The 24,540-nt window shown below is 36.3% G+C and overlaps 1 protein-coding gene across 1 annotated transcript in view; it reads right to left on the bottom strand.

Annotated features, from left to right (window-relative positions):
- SKAP1 (src kinase associated phosphoprotein 1) overlaps positions 1-24,540 on the bottom strand; it is a 380,537-nt gene that overhangs the window by 273,928 nt on the left and 82,069 nt on the right. The window contains exon 4 of the mRNA XM_031968654.1: positions 19,291-19,407. Within this exon, the coding sequence (XP_031824514.1) occupies positions 19,291-19,407 (117 nt within the window). The remainder of the gene's footprint in view (positions 1-19,290; positions 19,408-24,540) is intronic.

Below are 24,540 nucleotides of genomic sequence, written 5' to 3'. Positions count from 1 at the left end.
AATAGTTGTTCTGTAACCTGTAGTCTCTGTGAGTTAACTGGGGTCCCGAGAGGCCAGTCCCTAGTCCCTTGGGTCAGATGTGAGACTTGAACAATTCCCCCAACTTCAAAGTCAATCATTTATGGTGACATCTGAAATTGAACACCAATTGGTGTCAAACATAGATACCAAAAATGCCTCATGTTTGTCTCCATTTTAAAATTTGTCCACATTTTCTTCACAACAATCCTAAGTGACCTTTGGTATACATATCATTATTGCCTCTGCAGGTGAGGAGGCTGAGCTCTTGAAGGTTAAATGCCTCGCCTATCATCAAACAGCTAGTGGTCTCCTGGTTCCAAGTTCCACACCCTATCCACTATGCTTTGTTGTTTCTCAGAGTGTTAAATGCTGCTATTGGCATTGATGAAAGTGTTAACAAATATTGGACTGGTAAAACATTTTGCAAGGTGGTATGAAGGAAATGATGGAACACCTTCCCCTGAGTTAGGATTCTTTTTTTTTTTCCTCTAGTGTTCATAGACTGGTTGAACTAGTGGCATAACTAAGCTTTTTTCCCCCTCTATAGCATTATCAGCACCTCTTATAATAGTTCACTTAAATTTATTTGACACAGGAAAAATCCAGTACTCACAACTCATCAGACAGGCTTTAATTTACCATTACCCAGTGGTTTTACACAAAGGCATTTTATGGACTGATGCGCTGGATTGGAACTGCAAAGATTGGCGTAGAGAACTATTGCTGCTACCACCGTTAGTCACCAACAAAGGCTGCAGCTTACATTTTTGCTTGGACAGCAAGTATGGTGTTTCTGCCTTCAAAGCATAATCCAAAAGCTCATTTTTCTAGGCAGATTATGCAGCTTGCATGAGGCAAGAGGTAGATGGGATGGGATGAGGGGTGGCAGGAAGGGGAAGAGGAAAAGTACCCTCACATACTTAACTACACTAGTGCAAACAAAACAGGTAAAAGTGAAATAATGCTGGCTCCAATGATGGTACTTTTCAAGAGGAACCGTAGCTCTGCTGCTTTCATCCCTTCAAATGTTGGTGTATCTTTCCCTCTTTGGAGAGAGGAGAGGAAGAAAACAAGATGGTGAATCCCTCCTAAAACAAAACAACAACAACAAAAAATCTCACCCACCCTACCATCACCAGGGGTTACTTGGTAACCAAATAAAGAGAGCTATGAGTTCAATAACTGGAATTATCCCATGGCAAGGATTTTGTTATTACAGAGCAGTGATTCCTTTATCTCGCAGAGACAATCAACCTTCAGCCAGAGGAGTGTAACCTTAAAACCCCATAACTCAATTTAACATAGTGTTAAAGTTTGGGGGGATATTTGTCTGTGTGAGAGCTGATACAATCAGTCTGAGGGACCCTAGAACAAAGAGCAGTGGGTGAAGAACATGTCACCTCCATGCCCATTCGTTACCTTGATGAACAAGGAGCTATTAGAGGGAGAGAAAGCATTATCTAGGTGAAGAATGATATGGATTGTTTTAGCTCCTTCTCCTGCAATTGCGATTAGGACACAGGGTCCCAGTGGGTTGAGGGTAGATCGTTTGGTTTTTTTTTTTTTAATATAGGTGGGTGTTTTTGTTGTTGTTGTTGTTTCTCTTCAATAGTGACTAGAAATCAATTGGAGACAAAGATCTCTTCCCACCCTAGTACTTGTCTCACTAAATACAAAAACTTTTAAAATACTCAGTCACCAAAGACAAACTATTGTAGGTCTGTGAACTTGGCTTTTAAAAAAATATTTTGATAATCATATTTCAAAATTATTGGTTTCCTTTGCACTCCATATTTTATTTTATGCACTTTAAAACATGATTCTCAGAAGGGTTTTACAGATTTTATCAGCCTGCCAAAAAGGTCCCTAATACAAAAAAAATTAAAACCCCCTGAACTAAAACCTTATTTTTAAATACCTGCCATCATGCAAAAAAAAAAAAAAAAAAAAAAAGGCAAGAGGAGAGCCAGTCATTTCTTCCATAATAAAATAACTAAACAGGGAAATAGCTTTTTAAAAAAAGAATTGGATTTATTTTATAAAAATAACATCTGTGGCAAATTTCTCCTCATCCTACCTTTAGATATGCATGTATTTTAAATATATCTATGTTAGACAGAATATCTTCTTCTGTTGCAATTGTGATATTCTACTTCAAATTATAGGCCTATTTCCTAGACTAGTTCTATACCCATTTGCCCAATAAGATTGTTTTCCATTTCACCTAATGTTCTAAGTTAATCACTACTCTCACTAATTCTTCTAAGTAGTTTATACAAAATGCCAGTTGCTACTAAAATTAGAAAACTAAACAGTGTTGCATATTGCATTTTTTATAAAAAAAGAAAATTAGTTTCCTAATTTAAATTAGTATTATTTTAAAGTCTTTATACTGTGATTTTTAATTTATTCATTCTCACTTTAGACAGTGTGTACCCTTTACTCCCCCCAATTTTATAATTTCTTTCATTTTTTTCTGATTAGAGTAGCCTGCTATTATTTGATTATTTTTTCATTTGTGATTCACTCACTAATAATAGGCAAGAATGATCAGTTTTGTTCACTACATTTCTAAATGTAAGTTTACAGGTTTACAACACATACTTTTGGTCTGCTGTTCAATGTAAAGATTCATTTTGTCATTTCTTTTACATGTGAATAGAAATTTGGGACCACAGAACAATAATTTAGTTAAGAGACTCTGAAAACCTGGAACTTTAATACGATTGAATAGATCTGCCTTAGGCATTAAAATTTAGACCATCACATAAAATAGCTACTTTTATTACTTTAAAAATGACCAATGTATTTCATTTTTAAAAGGATAGTAAAAGTTTCTTAATCAAAAACTTCATAGGGATTTTTTACCGCATGGATTTACTGCACATGGGCTGCATCTGCACAGACCCAGTAAACCTGCCAGTTCAAACCAAGTCAATAGAGGCCAGCACATCAAGAGTCCACATTTTCAAAATCTCCCTGATCTGGTAAATATTATAGAATCTATTCTTCTTGGGCTCTGCATGCACAGCTTTCATGGGGACATTATGAGAAGTTAAAGAATTAAGAGGAAAATAAAATCTACATCACTTTTTACTTTTTTATTTTAAAAAGAAATCTTTATTGAAATTTCAATAATTCATTTAGCAAAGTGTGCAAAAAAAAAAAAAAAAACCCTCACAGAAGCCTCTCCTTAATTTCACACTTTTTTTGGCTGTATATTGGAAATCATGTCCAGAACATCCTGTGTATTACCTAGACTCAAAACCAGAATATATCTTAGAACTATTGTGAGCAATAACCTGGATGAAGAGTCCAAAAGAATATTATAACTAAGTCAGAGTTAATTAAGAATCTTCTTAATTCTGAATTCTTAAATCTTCATTTTCTATTAGAAGAGTAATCTTTATGATTTCTAACTTTTAAAGCTTATACTATATATACTATATATATAAAGTAAGCACCAAACAGAGTTCTTTGCAATGTCTGGCACTGACAGTGTAATTGCTTAAAGAATCAAAATAATTAATCTGGGAAATGTTAACTATCATAATTATAAAATAACTTATTTGCAAAATGTATCACTTGTGAAGGTCCCATATATTTCAATTCCTTTCAATTCTATTGCTTAAAACTTTAAAAAAATTTTTTTAAAATAAGAAACCTGTTCAAAGAACGCCAGTGTAAGATCCAGGAACCACCAGTTAAGGTAACCATATATAAGGTCTTATCTTGGATCTGTTTAGTGTAGAGCCCAGCCCATCCTCCTTTCTTTTCTCCCACACCAAGAATGGAATCAAGCTCAGCTCTGGATTTCAGCATGAGTTCTAAATGTCTTTGCTTCTGATATGCAAAGAGAAACGGTCAATATTCTTGCACGTGACACCATCTTCACTCAAAGCAGACAAAACGGAAGCTAGGTAGCTGAAAAATAACTTGTTTTGTTAGCAAGACAAACAGTACTTGTGTCACTTCTTAAAATTGAGTACAACAAACTCATACATCTTTTAAGTGCATTTAATGTTAGGGAAACATTCCAGAATTGGACATTTTAACTCACAAAGGTTCAATATAACACTTGAAAGGTGACTGTAGCTTCACCTTATCAATATGTCTCATACTGCATTAATGGCATCCTCTCCTATAATTCCAAATTAGAAAACAACAAAACATAAAACACAAGACACCCAAATTAAAATCTAACTCTCAATCTTGGGGAAGCAAGGGGGTATTTTTTAAAACAGCTTGTTTAGAGAACTAGCAATATTTGCTGGAAAATTCAGATGCTATATTTATAGGTTAATCAGTCACCTCCTCCACATAATCAAATTGGGAGGGAGCTGAAGGGGAGAGCCTGTTTTTTTCCCCCCAGCTTCAAAGCCATGTAACTTGGGCATTAGTTACTAGAGATACACAAGTTTTTTACAAGGGCTCCAATATAGTTCTCTAGGAGAAAATCCTCAGCCTTCTCCCTTGACAGATGTCACATTATCCCCAACAGACCATCTCTGAAGTGTCTGGTATCTATTTATAACCTGCACATTTAAGGTCCTAGATAACAATGAAGCTTCTCTCTCTACATAATTATTCGTTGGAGGAACTTAAATCACTGGTTACTTTGGTTTGCCTAGTTTTTATTTTATAGGAAAATAAACGAAAGCACTTTAGTACAAAAGCCAGTATTTTTATGGGGAAATTTTAGGATTATAGAATTTAGAAGTGGAAGAGAACACCTCAGTTACCTAGTCCAATCTCTTTATTCTACAGATGAAGGAACAGGTTAGGAGAGATTATGAGACTTGACCAAGATCATACAAGTAGTAAATTAGGATTTGAACCCATATTATCTAACTCTAAATACAACTGTCCTTCCTCTGCATCATGCTATCTCTTCCTCCCCACTCCTTCATAGCACCCAATTATCATCACTAGTATAGTGGGAGGAAGGGGCATCTTTTGGACTAGATGCACACTGAGATCTCTTCTTCCAACACTCGTATTTTATGAATTGTGTACAATCATACCAAGCTGAGGTTCACAACCTTTTCTAGCTTTTTCTCCTGGTGTTTGGAGAAAGGAAAGAACAAGCATTTATAAAGCACCCACTATGAGGCAAGCACTGTGCTAAGTGTTTTAGAAATGCTATGTCATTTCCACTTCACAAAAATGTATATCCTAGGATGAATGTTTCCCAATAATCAAGCAAAGAGAGATTTCTAAATATTTCTGGGTCATTTTAAATGAAAAGAAAGCTCAGTTGCTCTCATATATCCAAGTGCATTGACAATTCATTGATGGCCAAGCCCAGGGAACTCAGCAGACCCAGAAGCCAGCCATGCAGTTATCTTCCCAGGCCATTTGATGTTTTTCTAAAGGATGATAATGCTGTAGTGTATCCTCCAGGGTGCTTCCAGGAGGTATTCTATGAAAATCCACCACTTAAAGTACCATGGAGAAAACTGACATATTCTTAACAGCTTTTACATAAGGGGTGTGTATGTGTGTAGAATTATGTCATTTAGGCAGTGAAACAACTTCTGCTTTATTCTTTATAATCTGAGAAGACTGGTTGGCACAGAGAGGTTCTGGAGATAAGGAAAATCATACTTTCAATGAAGAAAATAATTACCTAAAATAAAGATAGATAAATGTGAATGTTGGATTTTACTAAAAATAATCAGAATCAGGGTTAATTCCTTGAAGAGCCATAGATACTATGCCATGAAAAGGTTCTTTTCCATATCTATGTTGGCCTAATAAATTATATTTAAATTTTATTTCAGATGCTCATGGGAATGGACAACTAGTAGTATCATAATTCTTTTTTTAAGTGAATAATTCTGTATATGTAAGCTAACTTCTTTTATGGATTTTTTAAAAAAAGAACAGCCACCATCTATTTGTAAGTTAATCACATTTTCAACTGGGGGAGGACCAAGGGAATCACCAAACTACCCTCCTCCGTCTACTTAATCTTTGTAATGTTATTCTCACCATTTTCCCCTGTGATCCATTTTCATCTTGGTTTAAACCATACCTCTCCTGCAATTCCTCAGCTTTTAGGAAGGTTATATCATACCACATACAAAATTCTGGGTTAATTTTCCATTTTCCCTAAGCCTCTAACTTTAAAATTCCAATATTCTGATATTGTCATGGTTTTCCCATTTGGAAAAACAATAACAATATATGCCATAAAAGAAGCTTGTTCCTCATTTAAGTTAAATTTCCAGGGATATCTTATACATCCAAAACAGTTGAGTTCATTCCTGGCCTTTAATAGCATATAGTAACTTGAGACTCCAGACATTTGGTGTTACTCATTAATTAAGTTTCCAAAGTATTTTCTTTTTCTCTAACCATGGGGTTTGGGGGTGGGGAAATACTCCAATTTTAACTTCTTTATCTTTAGTTCTCATGCCTCACAAAATTCCTTAAGAGTCCCCCCCTAACCATAAACAAGCAGAGGTCTAAAAATAAAAGATAAATCATTTCATTCCATTAGAGTTTAAATATATGTTATATATATAATATACACATTTTATATATATATATATATATATATATATATATATATATATATATATATATATAATTTGAGAGTGTAACATGTGTAAAGCAACTTTACATTGTTCTGGTCAAAGTAAAAAATATCCCAAGAAAAAAGTATATTCTAGGCCATAGCTATTGCCATATTCCCTCAGGGGGAAAAAGTGTCGCCTGGAGAAGTTTTGATGACACTTCTGGACATTTATTCTAAAGACAATAAATCTCTCAGGCTCCATCTCATTTGTACACCTGTCCAGCCTTCCCACTGGCTATTTGCTCTTCATCCAACCATTAATAATATCCAAATTATGCCTGGTCCAACTATAACTGTAATCTGTAAAAACTAGTGAATTTAATATGTTTGATCTGGGAGATCTGTTGAAGTCCACTGGGGCTGCTAATCATGTCCATTATAATAATAAAGCACAATGTCCTAGAAAATTTGGTTTATGAAATCTGGCTCCATTCTCTGTATTTATTTATCTATTTGGAAATGTAATCAGACATGTAAACAATCTTAGGTTTTCACCAAGTCCAAGATTGTCTGACGTTAGAGATTGGACACAAGCAGTATCTTTTCCGGGAGTGAGTAGAAGGCAAAAGCTGAAATGTCTTGGGATTGATCTAATATCTCTTTCTGAAGGAAAAAGGTTCAGATTTTTTCTGCTGAGGTGTGGGATATAGAACAGGAAAAAAGGAAATCGGAAAGATGTAAAATATTCAGTAAAATGTGTGTGTGTGAGAGAGAGAAAGAGGGGAGGAGAGAGAGGGAGGGAGAGAAAAAGAGGGAGGGAGGGAGGGAGGGAGAAAGGAAGAGAGAGAAAGAAAAGTATTATTGCCTTTCATCACAAGAGGGCGCTACAGAACTCTTATCTCTTCTTTGGTCCATAAAACCCTCTTAACTGCTACTTTATAGACACTCAATTACAACAAACCATAATACATTAAGGCATTAAAATACACATATATCCCAACATATGCCAAAACAAGTACTACACAGACAGGTCTACCAGAACGACACTATTCCCCTCCCCCTCACCATATATATAAATCCTAATGCATCTTTTAATGGATTTATAAGATTTTATATTTTAAAGCAAAAAGGAGGAGAAAAAGACAGCTCACTCTGGTAGATAATCCCCTTGGTGTGAAAAATAGCAGGAACTGTGATAAAAATTATACAAAGATTGGAGGGTATGACAGGGGAGGAGTGAAGTCAGAATTAAGGGAACTAAAATTTATGTAGTTTAGAAAAATGACGGCTCTGGGGAGAAATGATCACAGTCTATAAATACCTTCCAAAGGTAACAATATAAATGAATTAGGGGAATTATTCAGTCTCAGAAGATGTTACAGAAAGGAGCCAATGGCCTGAAACTAAGGAAGGAAAAGTTTAGGTTAGACATGAAGAATAAATTGGTGGTAATAATCAAGAGGGAAAAGAGCCCAGGAAAGGAAGCACCCAAAGTGTGATGGCTATATTCAAGAATTAATTAGATGAGATATTAGTGAGAATGATGTGAATTCATTAGAAGGGCTAGATTAGATAACTCAAATGATCTTTTCTAAGGTCTGATAATCTCTTGGCCAAACTCTCCTCTCAGTACTCTCCTACACCCTTCAGTGACAATGAGGAGGATTTGTTGGAGAGCGCCTGTCTCATAATAAAAATTAACCGTGTGGTTTTCTTTATTAAAATTCTGTCTGGGCACCAATATATAATCACAAAACAGCACAATTAACCACCACCACAAGAACCATCTTTCTGAGGAGAAAAGCCAAGAGATTTACAGAATAGAAAACTCTGGGCAAAAGCATTAGCTTTTTCTGCCCTAAAATTTTATAGAATAGGGCTGGCTTTGCCAGAGATGGAGGAAGGATTCTAGAGAGGAGATACTTTGTTGAAGAAACAATCTAGTTCCCAATATTGGGAACATCAGGAGAACCACTCTGTATAATGTTTATTACATATTAGAACTCAGAGTATCCTAGTCCTAAACCACACAGGGCTCACCATTAAAAAAGAAAAGTAATATATTGGCTGGCACTCAAAAGCAAAAAGCCCCCCCCCCCCCAGCAGAACTTGTGGAGCACAGGTATAATATAATTCATGAAATCATCCATACTCAAGTGGGCCATTAGATGTTCCAACAGCTGAAGCTTAGTATTGATTTAATGAATATTATTTAAATGTTCTGTATTTATATGAAAAGCTAAAATTTCCATGTCAAAACCAAGAAATTAATTAAATTTGTTTTTAGTTCCAAGTTCAAAAATATATTTCTTAAGTACCTGCTTTACTCAAGGGGCAGTAGTGAGCTGCTAGGGATAGTGAGATTTTTTTAAATGACATTGCCAGTGCCTTCAAGAAACTTACATTCTACTAAAGAAATGGATAAAATTTAATATAAAGTATGAAGTAGTGAGAGCAAAGGAGAAAATCAGACTAAAAGCTCCAGGGAAATTTGAAGAGGAAGAGAAAAATGAGATATACATATTATTATATACTATTATAACTGTTATATACTAATATGGCTATTGTAACATGGATTAGCATTTAAGCAAAATACTTTCTGAAATATCACTTTCTTCCTGAAACCTTCTCACCTACTCTGAGTCCCCGTCTTCTCTTTTGGCATCCACTGTATCTCCATTGTGTTTCTGATTATAGTTTTCCTTTCCTTGTTTCCAATAAATCTTCTCTTTCCAACTCGAGTATAAACCTCTTGAGGGCAGGTCCCCTGTTTTATCTTTCTACAACAGAACTGGATACAGATTTGTAGCTCAAAAAAACACTTGATGATTAGTTGTATATCATCATCACTTCAACAAAGTATAAATAGGCTGGAAAATCACATTCAAAATCATTCCAACATGATATTTTAATCATTCCTCAGACTTGTTTCCTAAATGTAATTTCAAGCATTTACTTTAAGTCTTGTCTGTAATTTGTTCCTTGATAATATTCCTGAGAGACAGTGTTTAGTTCAGATAAAATCGCTAACATACTGGTGACCAAGTGCCTTGGCTGAGGTCATGGAGCCTATCACAGGAAATGACTTTCCTCTTGGACCAGACCTTCCTCTATACCATGTGGAAGTCTCAAAAATCATGTTGAAGCCTCATTCTTCACTGTGTTTGGTAACAAAATTCACAGGAGTCCACTCTGCTACAAACTAGCTATGCGATGTCAGGCAAAGTATTTCCCTCTCTGAGCTTTAATTTCCTATTCTGTGAAGTAGGAGCATTGAGTAATTCCTTCCAGCTCTCAAATCCTATGACTTTATGTATAAAGTTAGTTTACATTTGATTCCACTAAGATAAGCAATTCAGAGCACCTGGTATATAGATACATACATAGACATATATACAACTATGCACATACATATGTAAGAAGTATTTATTATGTACTGGGTAGAAGGTTAAAGTTTAAACATACACTCATCAACAATCCAACAGTACTAGGCTAAAGAATGAAAAATGGACAGTTCATAGACAGATAATTGTTATTGTTTTTTTTATTCTTCACAAAACATGTATAATCCTTGGTAATCATTTGTTTAAGTTATATAAATTACTGTCAAGTTTGAAATCCAGTTTGTCATCCTCATCTGTGATTTATGCCATACTATGTAAAAGACATGATGACTTGGATCTAATAAGACATTTATCTTCATGAAAAAGGCCACTAGAATTCCGAGTGAAGGGTGACTTAGCCTACCCTCATTACTGTTAACTCAACACAGACTTTTTAATTTCTCCCAATGAACTGAAACCTGATGGTCTTACCTAATGGTGATGACCAAAACCAGGGCAATGATCCACCCTTCTAATGAAGTTGAACTAATATAGCCATACTGATCTAATACCCAGGCTTTAGTCCCAAGATACCAATGGGCACACATGCATGTACTGTATTACCTGTTAATACAGCCAAAGAAGCAAGGAAAACAAGGGGATATCTGGGGCAGGAAGGCAGCAGCTATTGCCAATAGTTCTAAGGCGGCCACTAACCTTTCTTATACTCTGAGGCTGTCTGTCTGTCTGTAGGCAGAGTATATAAAATTAGGAAGAATCTGAATTTCAGTCCTAGTCTTAAACTGATTATAGTGAGCTGCCAATTATTGATTACTGTTCAGTGCAGTTATGTTAAATTCTGTTGTGACCCCATTTGGGGTTCTCTTGTCAATTCTTTCTGCAGTTTATTTTACAGATGACAAAACTGAGACAAATAGGGTTAAGTGCTCAGGGTCTCATAGCTAGCAAGTATCTGAGGCCAGTTTTGAACTCCTGGTCCTAGCACTCTGTGCACTCTGGTGCCATCTCCCTATCCCTGGAGCAATTAAGGTATGGGAAATTAGGTGGTATAGCAGATATAGTGCCAGGCCTGGAATTAAGAAGACACATTTTCTTGATTTCAAACTGTGTCTACTCTGCCCAGAAATGATGTGAATTCATTAAAGGAAAACCTATTCACTCACCATAGTGAGGAAAAGAAAAAAACTTAGAAAACATATTTATTAAGTATCTTACTATGAACCAGGCATTGCATGAAGCCTTTACAATTATTATCACATCAAATTCTTACAACAATTCTGTGATGGAGATTGCTACTATTATCATCATTTTTACAGTTCAGAAAACTGAGGCAAGTAGAGATTGAATGATTGCCCAGGGTTACACCATTAGCAAGTTTCTGAGGCCCAATTTGAACTCAGGTCTCCCAGTCTTTCACTGTACCACCCAGTAGCCTCCAAAAAAAGCAAACTATTATGTATAACAAAAGGAATGAGATAAATAATTGTCTGTACCCCCTTCCCAAGAACATATATTTATCATTTGACTCATCTTTATTATTTATCTACACATAATAAAAATACAATTAAAATATGTATTAGTTTATTAAAATTATTGTTATTATTATTTACTGTGGGACACATATTAAAGAAAACAATGAACCTGATTCTACCAGAGATTAGAAAGAAAAAAGTCTCACAGTCTGAGGTTATATCAACTACTTTAGGCCATTAGGATACTTTAACATATTACTAGACTAGATCTCATTTTCAGGTAAGTTTTATTTACGAAGATGAAATAATATCCTTCTCACCACTGAAACAATTTCCTTTTTAACAAGCATTAACCAAGGGCAAAGCATTTTAAGTTCTAGGTATATAAACAGTCCCTTTCTTTTGGAGGAATAACATGTAGCCATAGAAGTGAATCTCTTCTCCTTTTCCTTCTTGTCCTTTTCCTTCTTCTCTTTTACTTCTCTCCTCTTTCCCATCTTTTTTTCCTCACTTTTCTTCTCTTTCCCCTCTTCTCCTTTCTATTCATTTCCATTTCCCACCTCTCCTCCTTTCCTCTTCTTCCCTCTCCTTTCCTCTTCTCTACTTCCATCTTCCTTCTTCCCCCTCTTCTTCTCTCTTGTCCTTCTCTTCTCTTTTCAAATACAAAGTATTTTCTTGACTTGGGGACATCAAGAAAGGCCTCACATAGAGCTGATACTTAATTGATCTTTGAGAAAAGCTAGTGCTCTTCAGGCAGAAGGAATAGCCTGAGACAAGCCATGAAGACAAGGAGATGAAATGTTGTACAAAAAGAATGGCAACTAAACCAGTTTTGTTGGAACACATGCATGAATATAAGTAATGTTTAATAAGCCTCAAAAGTTAGGTTGAAACAGTGGTACATTGGATAAAGCACATATGGCCTCAGATACTAATTATGTGATCTTGGACAAGTCATTTAATTTCTGCCTCAATTTCTTCAGTTGTAAAATAAGGATAATATTGGCACCTACCTCACAGAGTCATTGTGAAGATCAAATGAAATAATTGTCAAGTATCTTGTGCAGTACTTGGAATGCAGTAGATACTTGGAAAATGCTCTTTTCCTTCTCTTATTAAAGGACTGTATATGTCAGAGGGTTTTATATTTTATTCTAGATGCTATAGGGACCATTGAAGGTGTCTGAGAAAAGGAGCAACATGGTCAGAATTTTTAAGAATGTCGCTTTGGCAACTGATTGAAAGAAAGATTATAGAACTGAAAAACTTAATATAAGCAGACTAATTAGTAGGCTACAGCAATAGTCCAAGTTATAATAATAATAGTCATAATAATGGCTAGAATTTACATAGTATCTTAAAGTTTACAAAGCACTCTACATATATTATCTAATTTCATCCTCACAACAATCCTTTAAGGTAGTGATATTATTATCCCCATTTTACAAATAAGGAAATTGAGGTACTTATCCAGAATCACAGTTAGTAAGTGTTAGTGATAAGATTTGAAAAATCTTAGACATTTTTCTGGCTTTAAGACCAGTGTTCTTACCCAATGTGTCACCTAACTTAGAGGTGAGAGATAAGAGGTGCTAAAACTATGATGGCAACTGGGTGAGTGGTGAGGAAGATACAGTTGTGAGAGATACCCTGAAGACAGAATCAACAAAACATGGTAAATGATAGGGTGAGGAAGACTGAGGCATCAAGGATAACTCTGGGATTGTGAACCAGGGTGAGGGGAAGGATGCTAGAACATTTAACAGATATAGAAAAGTTAGAAAGAGCAGAGAGCTTGGCGTCGGAGGAAGCTTTTGTATGCATTGAACTGAAGCTGTTTACAAGATGTCCAGGTGGGAATGTCCAATATGCAGCTGTTGATGCAAGACTAGAGGTCAGGAGAAGGAATCTGGGAATCACCTGCACAGACATTTCTACTGAACACATGCATGCTGACATTATTATTGAGTGTCAGGATAGAACACCTGAATAAACCCACAGCTAAGGTACCATACATGAATGAGCCAATAAAAGAAACTATGGGGTGGGCAAAGAGGTAGATAGAGCAATTCCACAGAGATCCAGAGAGGAGAAGTTGGTGAATGATGTCAAATACTATAGAGAAGACCAAATGTGTGAGAGCTAGAATTGGCATTTAAGAACTCACTAAAAAAAAAAAAAAAAAAAAAAAAAAAAAAAAAAAAAAAAAAAAGAACTCACTGGTTATTTTGGAGAGAACAGATTTTCTTAAGTGATGAAGTCAGAAGCTAGATTTTGAGATATTAAGAAGTGAAAGGTGAAGGAAACAGAAGCAATACTTGTAAAAAAAAAAGTTTTTTTCTAGAAGTTTGGCTTTGAGTGAGAGGAAAGAGATTGGTTGTTAGTTTGAAGGGGTAGTGGTGCTAAATGTGGGGTTTTTAACCTATGTGAATATAGTCCCAGTTAACAATTCATATTTATAAAGGTTTGAAAAACACTTTTCTTTATAGTTTTGTGAGATAAGTAGTGTAATAGATGTTTATTATCCCCATCTTACAGATGATGAAACAGAGTCAGAGGTTAAATGATTAGAATCCAAATCAAGTATCTTTTCTATTATCCCATATTGTCTTCAGATTTAGCATAAGCAGTGGGATTACTTAAACCAAATCTCATATCATTCATTCACACAGACTCAGTAACTATTCTTAGCAACATAGTAATTTGTTCCATTTAAGAAATTAAACAATAGTAATTTAACATAGTTTTACAGTAATGCAACACTTTACACCTATCTCCCAGATAAAGATTTCAAGTTGCTTTATAAATAAACATTTTGATGCCTAATTTACAGACGAACAATCTTTGTGAGACAATTTAGAGAAATTTAGAGAAAGGGTCCCAATTGTTCATTACAAAATGTAGCCAGTGTATCCTATTTTCATTGCATACTACAGCAGGAAGAATCTTTACTAGTTGTGGCCTCCATCTGTTCATCTGCAAAATGGGTATACCCAATACACCTAATAAATACAGTTGTAGGGATAATTAAATGAGACAATTTATATGCAAAACTCCTAAAGTGCAAAGTACCCAAATAACTGTCACCTATGGGTATCATTATTATTCATTCCTAATTTACAACACAGAAACAATTTTAAACATTTGGTAAAGATACATTTAGCTACATATATAGAAGGAGATTGTCAGACATAATCTCTCATCTTCACCATAAATAATAAAAAGAAATAAAATATGATTTTAAAAAGTAGTAGGACAATATCACTTTTACTTACTCTGGAATAAGTCTGGAGCTCTACCAAGTCTGTTTTACAGGAAGCCATCCTGATCAGTGCTAACAAGAGACCAGTGACCACCAGAAGGGGTCTTGGCTCAAACTCTCCAAGCCCCTTCTCCAGTCTCAACCTTGTGAAGCCAAGAAAGCTATGCCAAAGTCACACCAAAAATCTCCTTTGAAAATCAGATTCATTCTAGAAGCTTCTCTCTCTTTAGTGTCCCCATCATCGGTACTCCAATTTCTCCCCTTCGATTAGAGGGCATAGCCGGAAGCAGTAAGCTCTGCCACTAATTCTGCAGTTTTTCAAATCATCACCTTCTGCATCAGATGCTGCTCTTACTCCCACTGCTATATACCCTGTTTCCTGAAGAGAATGACACTCATTCTATGACATCCAACATCCTGGTGCAAAAATTAAAGCATTTTCTTTCTTGATTTCCATCTTGCTGCACCTGTTCAACATATCCTCTCACCACTCCCCTTTTTTTCTTTTATTGTAATGAGCCTGGTACAATACATTGTTATGTCTTCAGTTTTTACCCATGATAAAAGAACTTTTCTTTAGTTCTTAAGACCTGCACTATAAATTTTCCTTCTGCTGAAAGACACTGAATCTGCCTCTCTAAAGTGTTCAGATTTTTCTTTAAATTTTTTCCTTTAATGTTTTACATGATTGCACATGTATAACTATATCTGATTGCTTGCTGTCTCAGGGAGAAGGAGCAGAAGGAGGGAAATAATTTGGAACTCAAAACTTTTTTTTTTTTAAATGAAACATTAAGAAAGTAACATGTAATTAGCATGTGATTGGGGAAATATATATATATATATTTATGTACATATATATTTTTTCTTCTTACAGGACTTAAATTAAGATAAGAAATGATGATCTACTGACTGAGCAGTCCATAAACTATAAATCTATTTTAAAACAGCATATGCACTTTAGGGCATTGTAAGCAAGCAGATTTTAGTTTGCTGGGAAAGAGAGCATACAATTTCATGAGGATCTAAACACTAAGTATAGCCCCAGAGATCTCATCTGAGTGTTCAGCACCAAGCCTGCTCAGGTCTGAAAATGTAACTCTTAGGATCTGTTAGCAAGTTTTTGTTCCAGATGGTGGGGCTATGGTCCTGTGGGCATCTCTCTGTAGGATTCGGCAACACATCCTCAGTTCATCAAGGCTTATAGAAGGGAGGCAGAGGCAGAGGAGGGGATATGATTAGGCCATTCCATGCCCTCATTTTATGCACGGTTTAATCTGTAACCTTTTGTTTTCTTTCTTTCTTTATTCTTTTTGGCAGTGCACCTGGTCAGGTTCTACATTCTTCTAGGATTCTTGGCAGTTTCTGCAGGCACACTGTGAACCCTGGCTATGGCCCCTTTGTTCTGAGATTCCAGGCTGAAAGACTCAGTTCGTTTTCAGGGCATTCCTTGTGGCCTTTTCAAACTAAATTTAGTGCAAAGCTCTACCCTATTCAGGAAAAGTGGGCAACAGATATGACACATTCATGTTTTTAATTCAGTTTTTGCAATTTCTGATTCTTTAAAAAAAAAAATAGAGAGCCTTCAAAAGGCAGACATGGTAAGAATTCTAGAAAGGAGAGGCATACTCTATCTTAAATGGTGATTCAAACTCTCCTTTAGTGGTGAAAAGAAAGGCAGTTTGAAGGATGCAATGATACCTATAATGGCAAAATGCAGAGAAACAAGTCTACAGGGTCAAAGTCAGATGAGGACAGTCTCTCTGACTTTACAGTTACCATGTTGGAAAACTGGCACATCATCACCTTATCTTTTCTGTCTGACTTCCATTCCCTTTTGCTAATTTATTTATTTTTTTGGTAGGGGAGTAATTCAGCTCTACAACCTCATTGGTTTAGGGAGACATCCTCCACTGACAATGGAAATGATAATAATAGCTAATATTTACATAGCACTTTCAGGTTTGCAAAGCATTTTACAAATATTATTTCATCATACCTTCACAACAACCCCTAGGTACAATTGTTATTCCCATTTTATAGTTGAGGAAACTGAGGCAAAAGTTAAATGATTTGCCCAAGATCACACAGCTAGTCAATGTCCAAGGCCATATTGAATATTTTCTTGACTCCAGGTCCAGTATCCTACCCACTGCTCTACCTAAGCTGCCTGATGCACACCAGCAACTTGTTTGTGACACACAACATGTCTGGTGAAACTTACAGACATTTTCTCAGGATAATGTTTTTAAATACATAAAATAAAAGATATAGGATTATAAAATATCTATTAGTTATCAAAATCGTTTATTTAAAAATCAACAATTTCATTGATCTCAGATTAAAAAAACATCATCTTAGAGGGTTTTCTGGGGCACTGAGAGGTTAGGAGATTTGCCTATTGTCACCTAGCCTGTGCGTATCAGAGACAACTCTTGACTCTAAGGCTTTAAGATAGCTGTAAGGCTGTCTGTTTCTCCATTATATCAAGTTTATCCAGAATTAATTTTAATAGCTAGCATTTATACAGTTCTTTTAGACATGCAAAGTAAGAACGGTTAAGGGTTCACAGATAGTAAGTGTATGAGGCAGCATTCAAACACAGATCTCCTTGACTCAGTGTCCCATTCTCTGTCCACTGCACGATCTACCTGCCTACTTGGCACCTGCAAATTGTACGATCTTGGGCAAATTCTTTAACCTCTCTCAATCTCAGTTTCCCCATATGTAATGAGGTTGAACTAGATGGCCTCTGAGGTCCCTTCCATAATCACAGATTGTTATTTCTGAGATGATTTTTTTCTGATAACGCCAACCATCCGATGGATAAATACAGCTGAGATTCATAAAGGAAGCAAAGTCATTCACTTTTTTGAAGGAAAAGCCATCACTCAGATCCTCTTCATTTTCTTTGTTGTTATTATTCAGTCATTTCCAACTCTTCAAGACTTCAAGACTGGGATTTTCTTAGCAAAGATACTAGAATAGTATTAGAGTGGTTTGCCATTTTCTTCTCCAGCCAATTTTATAGATGAGGAAACTGAGGTAAACAGGCTTAAGTGACTTGCCCAGGGTTACACAGCTAGTTAGTGTCTGAAATCAGATTTGAACTTAGACAGATGTCTTCCTGACTCTGTGATCAAGCATTTTATCTGTGCCCCCAACCCATTTTCTTTATGCACATCTATAACATAGCTGAAACATGTAGGACACAATGAAGAGAGCACTGGTCCTAGAGTATGTAAGGTTTGAGTTCAAATATGGCCCCAGATACTTACTGTATGACCCTAGCTAAATCACTCAATCACTGTCTACCTCAATTTTCCCAACTGTAAAATGAAGATAATAATAACATCTACATCCTAGGGATTTGGGAAAGATAAAATATTTGTAAAGAGCTTGCATACCTAAAAGTGCTATATAAATGCTAGCTGTTACGTTCGTTATTATCATCTCATAGGATTGTTTTGAGGATCAAATGAGGTAATATGTACAGACCATAAAGTGCAATATAAATTCTAGCTATTATTTGAAATCCTCCAGATCATTGCCCATCATCTCCAGCCATTTCCACCATGTTTCATTAACTCTTGCCATTCTATCTCCCCATTATGTGTTGTCTTCCTCCATTAGAATATAAACTCCTTGAGGGAAAGGATTATTTTTGCTTGCTTGCACTTGAAATTCTAGTGATTAATAATATAGAAGTGTTTAACTGATACTCATAAATAATCATTATGCTATAGATATACATCCCACATCACCAATTTCCCAAAACTTCAGATACTAAGTGAACTTATAGTACTGAAAAATCCCACAAAATATGTCTATAATAAAAACTCTATAGTTTTGGAATGGGCACTATTAGTTGAATAAACAATTCTGAACTTTCAAGGGGACCACATAAAGGAACCAAAAGAATGTGTAAAGAAAGATTTTTTTAAAAAAAGTAAACACTAAAGGAAGTGGTGAGGGAAATGACATATGGTAATATTTGTCCCCAAAAGTTATTTGAAAAAAACACAAATTAAATCTCAAGAAAATTGGAAAGAGGGGGGGAAATGAAAGGAACCTAGGCTAACAAAAGATAAACAAGGAATTATCCATTCAATTTTCCCTCCATATCCCTAAGGGTACACATGCTTCCATTTTAGTATCCTAGATCATCTTGGCTCCTCATTGGAATACCCAGCACACCAGGACAGACCACTAGTAAGAGATTTCCCTAAGGTCATAGCTTAGTTGACTTAGGTGATATCTTATCATGGCTCACTGAGCTCAGTGGTCCCAATTAATCACACATGGGAGGCTCTCCATTCTCAAACAATGCAGTGAAGGTGATGAGCCCCATAAAAATAGCAACATAGGCTATGTGACATTCAAATATTCACTTGGCTTTGGGGCTACAGTTTATACAAAGAGATCAATATGGAATCACCCCACCCCAACATAGAGTTAGTGTTTGCCAAGCTACCATTAACTCCAAGAGTACTGAATTCCCCAGACGGTCAGTGTCCCTAGGAAACAAAAACTGAGATGTCTACAAAGCCAGAAATAAACTTTGTAAACAATTCAGTAGGTACAAAAATTGCAGGAGGCAAAGAGAATGAAAACCAAATCTAACAGAACTGGGCCACTTGGAACCCAGGCAGAAAGGAGAAAACTTACCTTCATCTTGATAATCTGACATAAAAGATGCATCTGATACTAAGCTAGGCCTATGAGTCCCACTGGGATAGTCTTCAGAGCTGTCCTGCCCAAAGTAATTTTCAGGTTCATCACCTCCTTAAAAAAGAAGAAAGAAAAAAATTTAAAAAGAAAGAAAAAATGAACCAAGCTTATATCATACTGTGAATATTTTCTTAAAAGAATTCTGAAGAGCTCTTCTGGTGGACACAAATAACTTCTATATTTCTTCTTGAAGGTCCCTTTTCAGCATCCAAATGTTGATACCTTAAAATCTGAGCTACATATTACTACATATTAAGGAAGTAAATGGCACAGAACAATTTATAAATCATCAATACACTTTCTTGCTGCCTGAACAAGAAGAAAATAGAACTAGGGCTTTGCCGAATTCTTATATTTTGAGGTAGTCAGTGACCCAATAGACAGAGTACTGGACTGGGAGTCAGCTATTTGATCCTGCACAAATTCCTTTTTCAGCTTTGGCTTTTTCTTTTGTAAAATGGGAATAATAATATACTTAGCTCTTAAAGTTGTTGAAGGATAAAATGAGTTAATACATATAAAGTGCTTTGGAAACTATATAAATGCTAGCTGGTGCTGTTGTTATTCTATAACTGTAACTCAGTGGTTCATTCTAAGACTGGTCACAAGTAATATCCACAATTCTAGATTCTAATGATCTCTTGGGAGTTTGTTCCAAGAGTTAATATTTGCTGTACACAGCCATAATAATAATGACAACAACTGGCACATTTATAGAGAGTCCTTTATATGCCAAATGCTTTATGCAGACCATCTATACCTAGGAGGAAAGGTATAATTAAATTCTGAATTGAAAACATTGTTGAGTTTTTGCATCCTAGCTATCATGCTGAAAGGTATCCCAGAGATCTTCAGCTCTGATGGGGTCTCTTTACAAATGAGGAAACTGAGATCTAGAGATCCAAAGTGAGTTGTTCAGGAGTACAGAAATAGTAAGATGCAGAGATTCCAAACCCACTTGCTCTGACTTCCAATTCAGTGCTTTCTTCCATGACAACAGGTCCCCTTTTATCTGAGTACTTTCACTTTACACTAGCTTCCTCCTCCATAAATGGCCAGCACTAAGAGGACTTCAGCTACGCAGGTAGTTCAAAAGGTACTAAAGCAAGATGTTAGCTGGTTCAGAGAGGAAACCAAGGTTCTGCTTAACTCATCCAAACAGAGTCTCGGACTGCTGATAACAGGACAACGACAGCTGTTCTCTTCATTTCACAATCAGCAAACACCAAAAGAGGATTTTCCGCTGAATTTACTATGATCTCCAATACTAATTTCCAACCGCAAACTCCAGTGCCAAGCTCAGTAAACACTGGAGGAGTTTTGGCCCAGTATTCCAACTAGGGAACATTGAACTAAACAACTTCCAAAGAGCTGATATTGTTCCCCTAAAAGCTTTATGCTTTGCAATCAAATTGGGGGAGGCACAGAGCAGGTAGTGATAGGAGGGTGGCAGTGAATGTCTCGTTTTGTCATTTTGAGCAAGGCTGTGACAATCTCATCTAAATCTATCCTTTCTTATGTTCAAGGGGAGGCAGAAGTCAGAGTGATCTTAGAAATTGCAGTTTATTACCGAGGGAAAAGGGGGAAAGTCAGAATTCTCACAGATAGCCCAGTCTCTGGGCCCCATGCAGTAGGAATGTTTTCCTAGCTGGTCTACTGGGTAATACAGACAAGACATTAAAGAGCAGAGAAAAAAATACAAGAGCACAACAGCTATGGTTGAGGCACTACTGTGTAATTTTCATTCTAACTAGAAATGTTCTCAAATACCAGGCAGAGGTATAATATGCTCAGATTTCATATCACGGCAGAGCCACTAAAATAGCATTACCAGCACAATCTGTAGAGAAAGAGTGCTGGGCAGGATGCCGACAAGCTTGATAGGTCTGCTCTCTTAAAAGGATTTTTTCTCCCTTTGGATCAGACCAAAATTCATTTTAAAAAATAAAAAGAAGAAAGCAAAATCAAGCTTGAGGTTGAATTGCCTAATACAGGATATCTTTTCCAGGATAAAATCACAGAACTCTAGATTTTTTAACATGAAACCTCAAAGATCACCTAATTCATTTCTTCATTTATAAATGAAGGAAACTGGGGCCCAAAGGAGGAATTTGACTTTTCTAAGGTCACATAGCAACTTGGTGGCAGAGCTAGGATTTAAGATTTTCAAATCGAAGAATCTCTCTTTACAGGAGGGTCTCTTACAAACCACTTTCCTGAGTCTCTGATTGTTCAACTTATCTCAAAAGTTTGACAAATGCATTGCCTCAGCAAAAATCTACTATCATACAGAATACCTGCTGGATTCTCAAATAGTCACATGGCTCAGAAAGGACTCTTGACTCTAAAGTCATTATTTTTCAGTTGTGGTTGGCTCTTGGGGACCTCATTTGGAGTTTTCTTGGCAAAGATACTGGAGTGGTTTGCCATTTCCTTCTCTAGCTCCTTTTACAAATGGGTAAACTGAGGCAAACAGGGTTAAGTGATTTGCCAAGGGTCACACTCAAGCTTTGCCATTTCTGTGTCCAGTTCCTTTGACAGATGGGTAAACTGAGACAAAAAGGATTAAATAACATCCCCAGAACCACATATCTATTAAGTGTCTGAGGTTATATTTGAGGAAGACTCATCTACCTGACCTCAGGGCCAAGCACTCGATATTTTGTACCATTTAGTTATTCCTTGATACTGAAGTCTTGTCCCAAATACCATTATGGACTTAGCAGTTAAAACTATGAGCTGCAGGGGGATGAGTCAGCTCCACCATGATTCCTGTAGCTTCTGGTGTAATTATCCCAAGGCTGGCATTTAAGCCCCCAAATCTAAATTCAGGACAGTTACCTTAATATAGTATGGTATACAACTCACACGAGATTAGCACCAATCCCGGATCAGTGCTCTCCCTGGCTGGGGAAAACACAGAACACTTTGAAAAGAGGTTTTTTTGTACATAAGCTTAATTAGTTTCCGGTGATAGAGTTATCCTCAGTGCCACTTCAAGGGGCACATGCCCCTGGAGCAATCTAAGGGGAAGAGAGAGAAAAAAGGGAGGAATATGTATACAGAAAAGCTGCTATGATTATGAAGGTTATACCTCTTCAAACACCATAAGCAAAAGGTTGCCTCAAACTGTTGGAATGCATTGTTAATGCTAAATCCCATTTTCTAGATTTCTCTAGTATCTGTCAAGGCAGGACCAGGTGATTACTCCCCCAGTCCAGTGGGATCTGAATAAATGATCCCAAGCCATAGTGACAGAGACTTCCCCTTGATGTCTCTCCAATTAGAACTTAGAAACTTCATTTACTTAGAGTGGCTCTCCCACTGGAGAGTGACTCTGCCATGGGAGACAGAGACATCCCTTTGACAACTTAACTTAGAATTAATCTATATCCCTAAAGATGCTTACTTTAACACACTACCATATACCTTCATTAATCACAACTTGTACTTTCTTGGCTATTTCAAAATGAGATTTGGGGAACTGGAAAAAGGGCTCACTTGCTTTTAGCTGGGATTTATTTCCTCTATTCCAGTATCTCAAGACACTGTATTTAATATTTCCAGGGACAGATTCTCCATTGGGTATCATGCCTTGGGACCTCCAAGGGAGATGGTTTGCTCTACTGCTTTTTCCTGAAAGTCAAATAAAATTTCATTCATGCTTCATAGAGTGATAAGTTGGAAATTTCCGAGGGTTGGAGTAGGAAGAGAGAGCAGCTTTGTGTCAGGTATAAGGTAATTATTTGCTAGGATTTCTGTGCTATTTGTTTTAATTCCCTGTGTTTTCATTAACAGCTAATGAGTTCCTCTCCCTGCCTCTTCTCTCCTCCCCCCTTTTAAATTCAGAAACAATAGCTTGGCCACTAGAACTTGGCTTTTTTTCCTACCAGGACTCAGCCAGCTGTTGCTGCTTCATAAACTTTATGGAGAAGTGAATTAAATTGTTAAAAAAAAAAAACTTCCATTTCCTAATTCAATTCTAAATAAAACAGAGGGGAGAAAATGAAGTACTGATTATGTTCCCATTGTAACTATTTTGACTCATGGCAAACCTCTCAGGATCTGAATCTGTAGGTGCTACTTAAGGACTAAGAAGGGAGTCCTATTTAGAACTACTTTGGTATAAAAGCTTTATTACTTTTTCTGATAGGGAAATGAGAAAGGAGATCAGAGGGATTAAGAGAAAAAGGAAAAGACTGGAGAAAGAAGAGAAAAAGGAAAAAATGGGAGATAGGAGGATGAAGGGAAAAGAAGGGAAGAGAAGAAAGGAGAAAAAGATGGAGAGAGACACATGAAAAAAATCTAAAAAATAATATTTAGAACTTACAATACATTTCACAAATACTGCCATTTGTGACAAATTTTCATCAGTGAGTCTTAAGTGTAACAATAATAATCAAGTACATTTCTATTTACATAGTATCACATATATATTTCTATGAATATTCAAAGAGGTGAATGAAAAGAAATGAAAGAAAGGATGAAAAGAAATAAGAAGAAAGGAAGGTAGAGAGAGGGGAAAAAATAGAAAAGAAGAATGAATGAAAGGAAAAAGAAAAGAAAAACGGAAAGAGGGAAGAAAGGACTTGAGAATCAAAAAACAAAAACAAAAATAACTCCTGTAAAACACAAAAAATTATTTACCTATTTCTATGCCAGGAGCCAAAGATTTTCTGGCACTTGCTAGTGATGTATTTGTCTTTCATTTCTCCTCTAAATAATTATGAGGAGTGTAATGAAGAATTTATCCACATCAGCAGCCAACTCCTTACATGGATATATTCCTTTTGCAAGGAGAGTTCTTTATCTAGATTTCTAGAGGCCAGTTTCGCTAGTGCTTCATTAAATGCCTTTGGGAGGCATAAGGGAAACAAGGTGAACTGGGTCCTGTTTGTATTCTTGTGCTGGGGGTTGTTGGAGGGGAGAGATAGAAGGACAGGCCCCCAACTCCAGTTAATATCTAAGAGCCCATGAGAAACACAGCTTCCCTCTTTAAACTAATGAGCCCTCACTAAAACGCCACAAATAAAGGTCTCTGATCCAAATCCTGTTAGCTTTCATGCTTGGCGGTGTTAATATTGCCAGGTTTTCATGGACTAATTTAACAGTGACACACTTCCCAAAGCTGAACTGCATTGAGATGAACAATGCCTCAGCTTATTACTCCTTATTATAACCACTAGT

The sequence above is a fragment of the Sarcophilus harrisii genome, chromosome 4 (assembly GCF_902635505.1).
Source record: "Sarcophilus harrisii chromosome 4, mSarHar1.11, whole genome shotgun sequence".
NCBI lineage: Eukaryota > Metazoa > Chordata > Mammalia > Dasyuromorphia > Dasyuridae > Sarcophilus > Sarcophilus harrisii.
The sequence above is the reverse complement of the archived record's forward strand: the minus strand, read 5'-3'. Positions and strand labels throughout refer to the sequence as shown.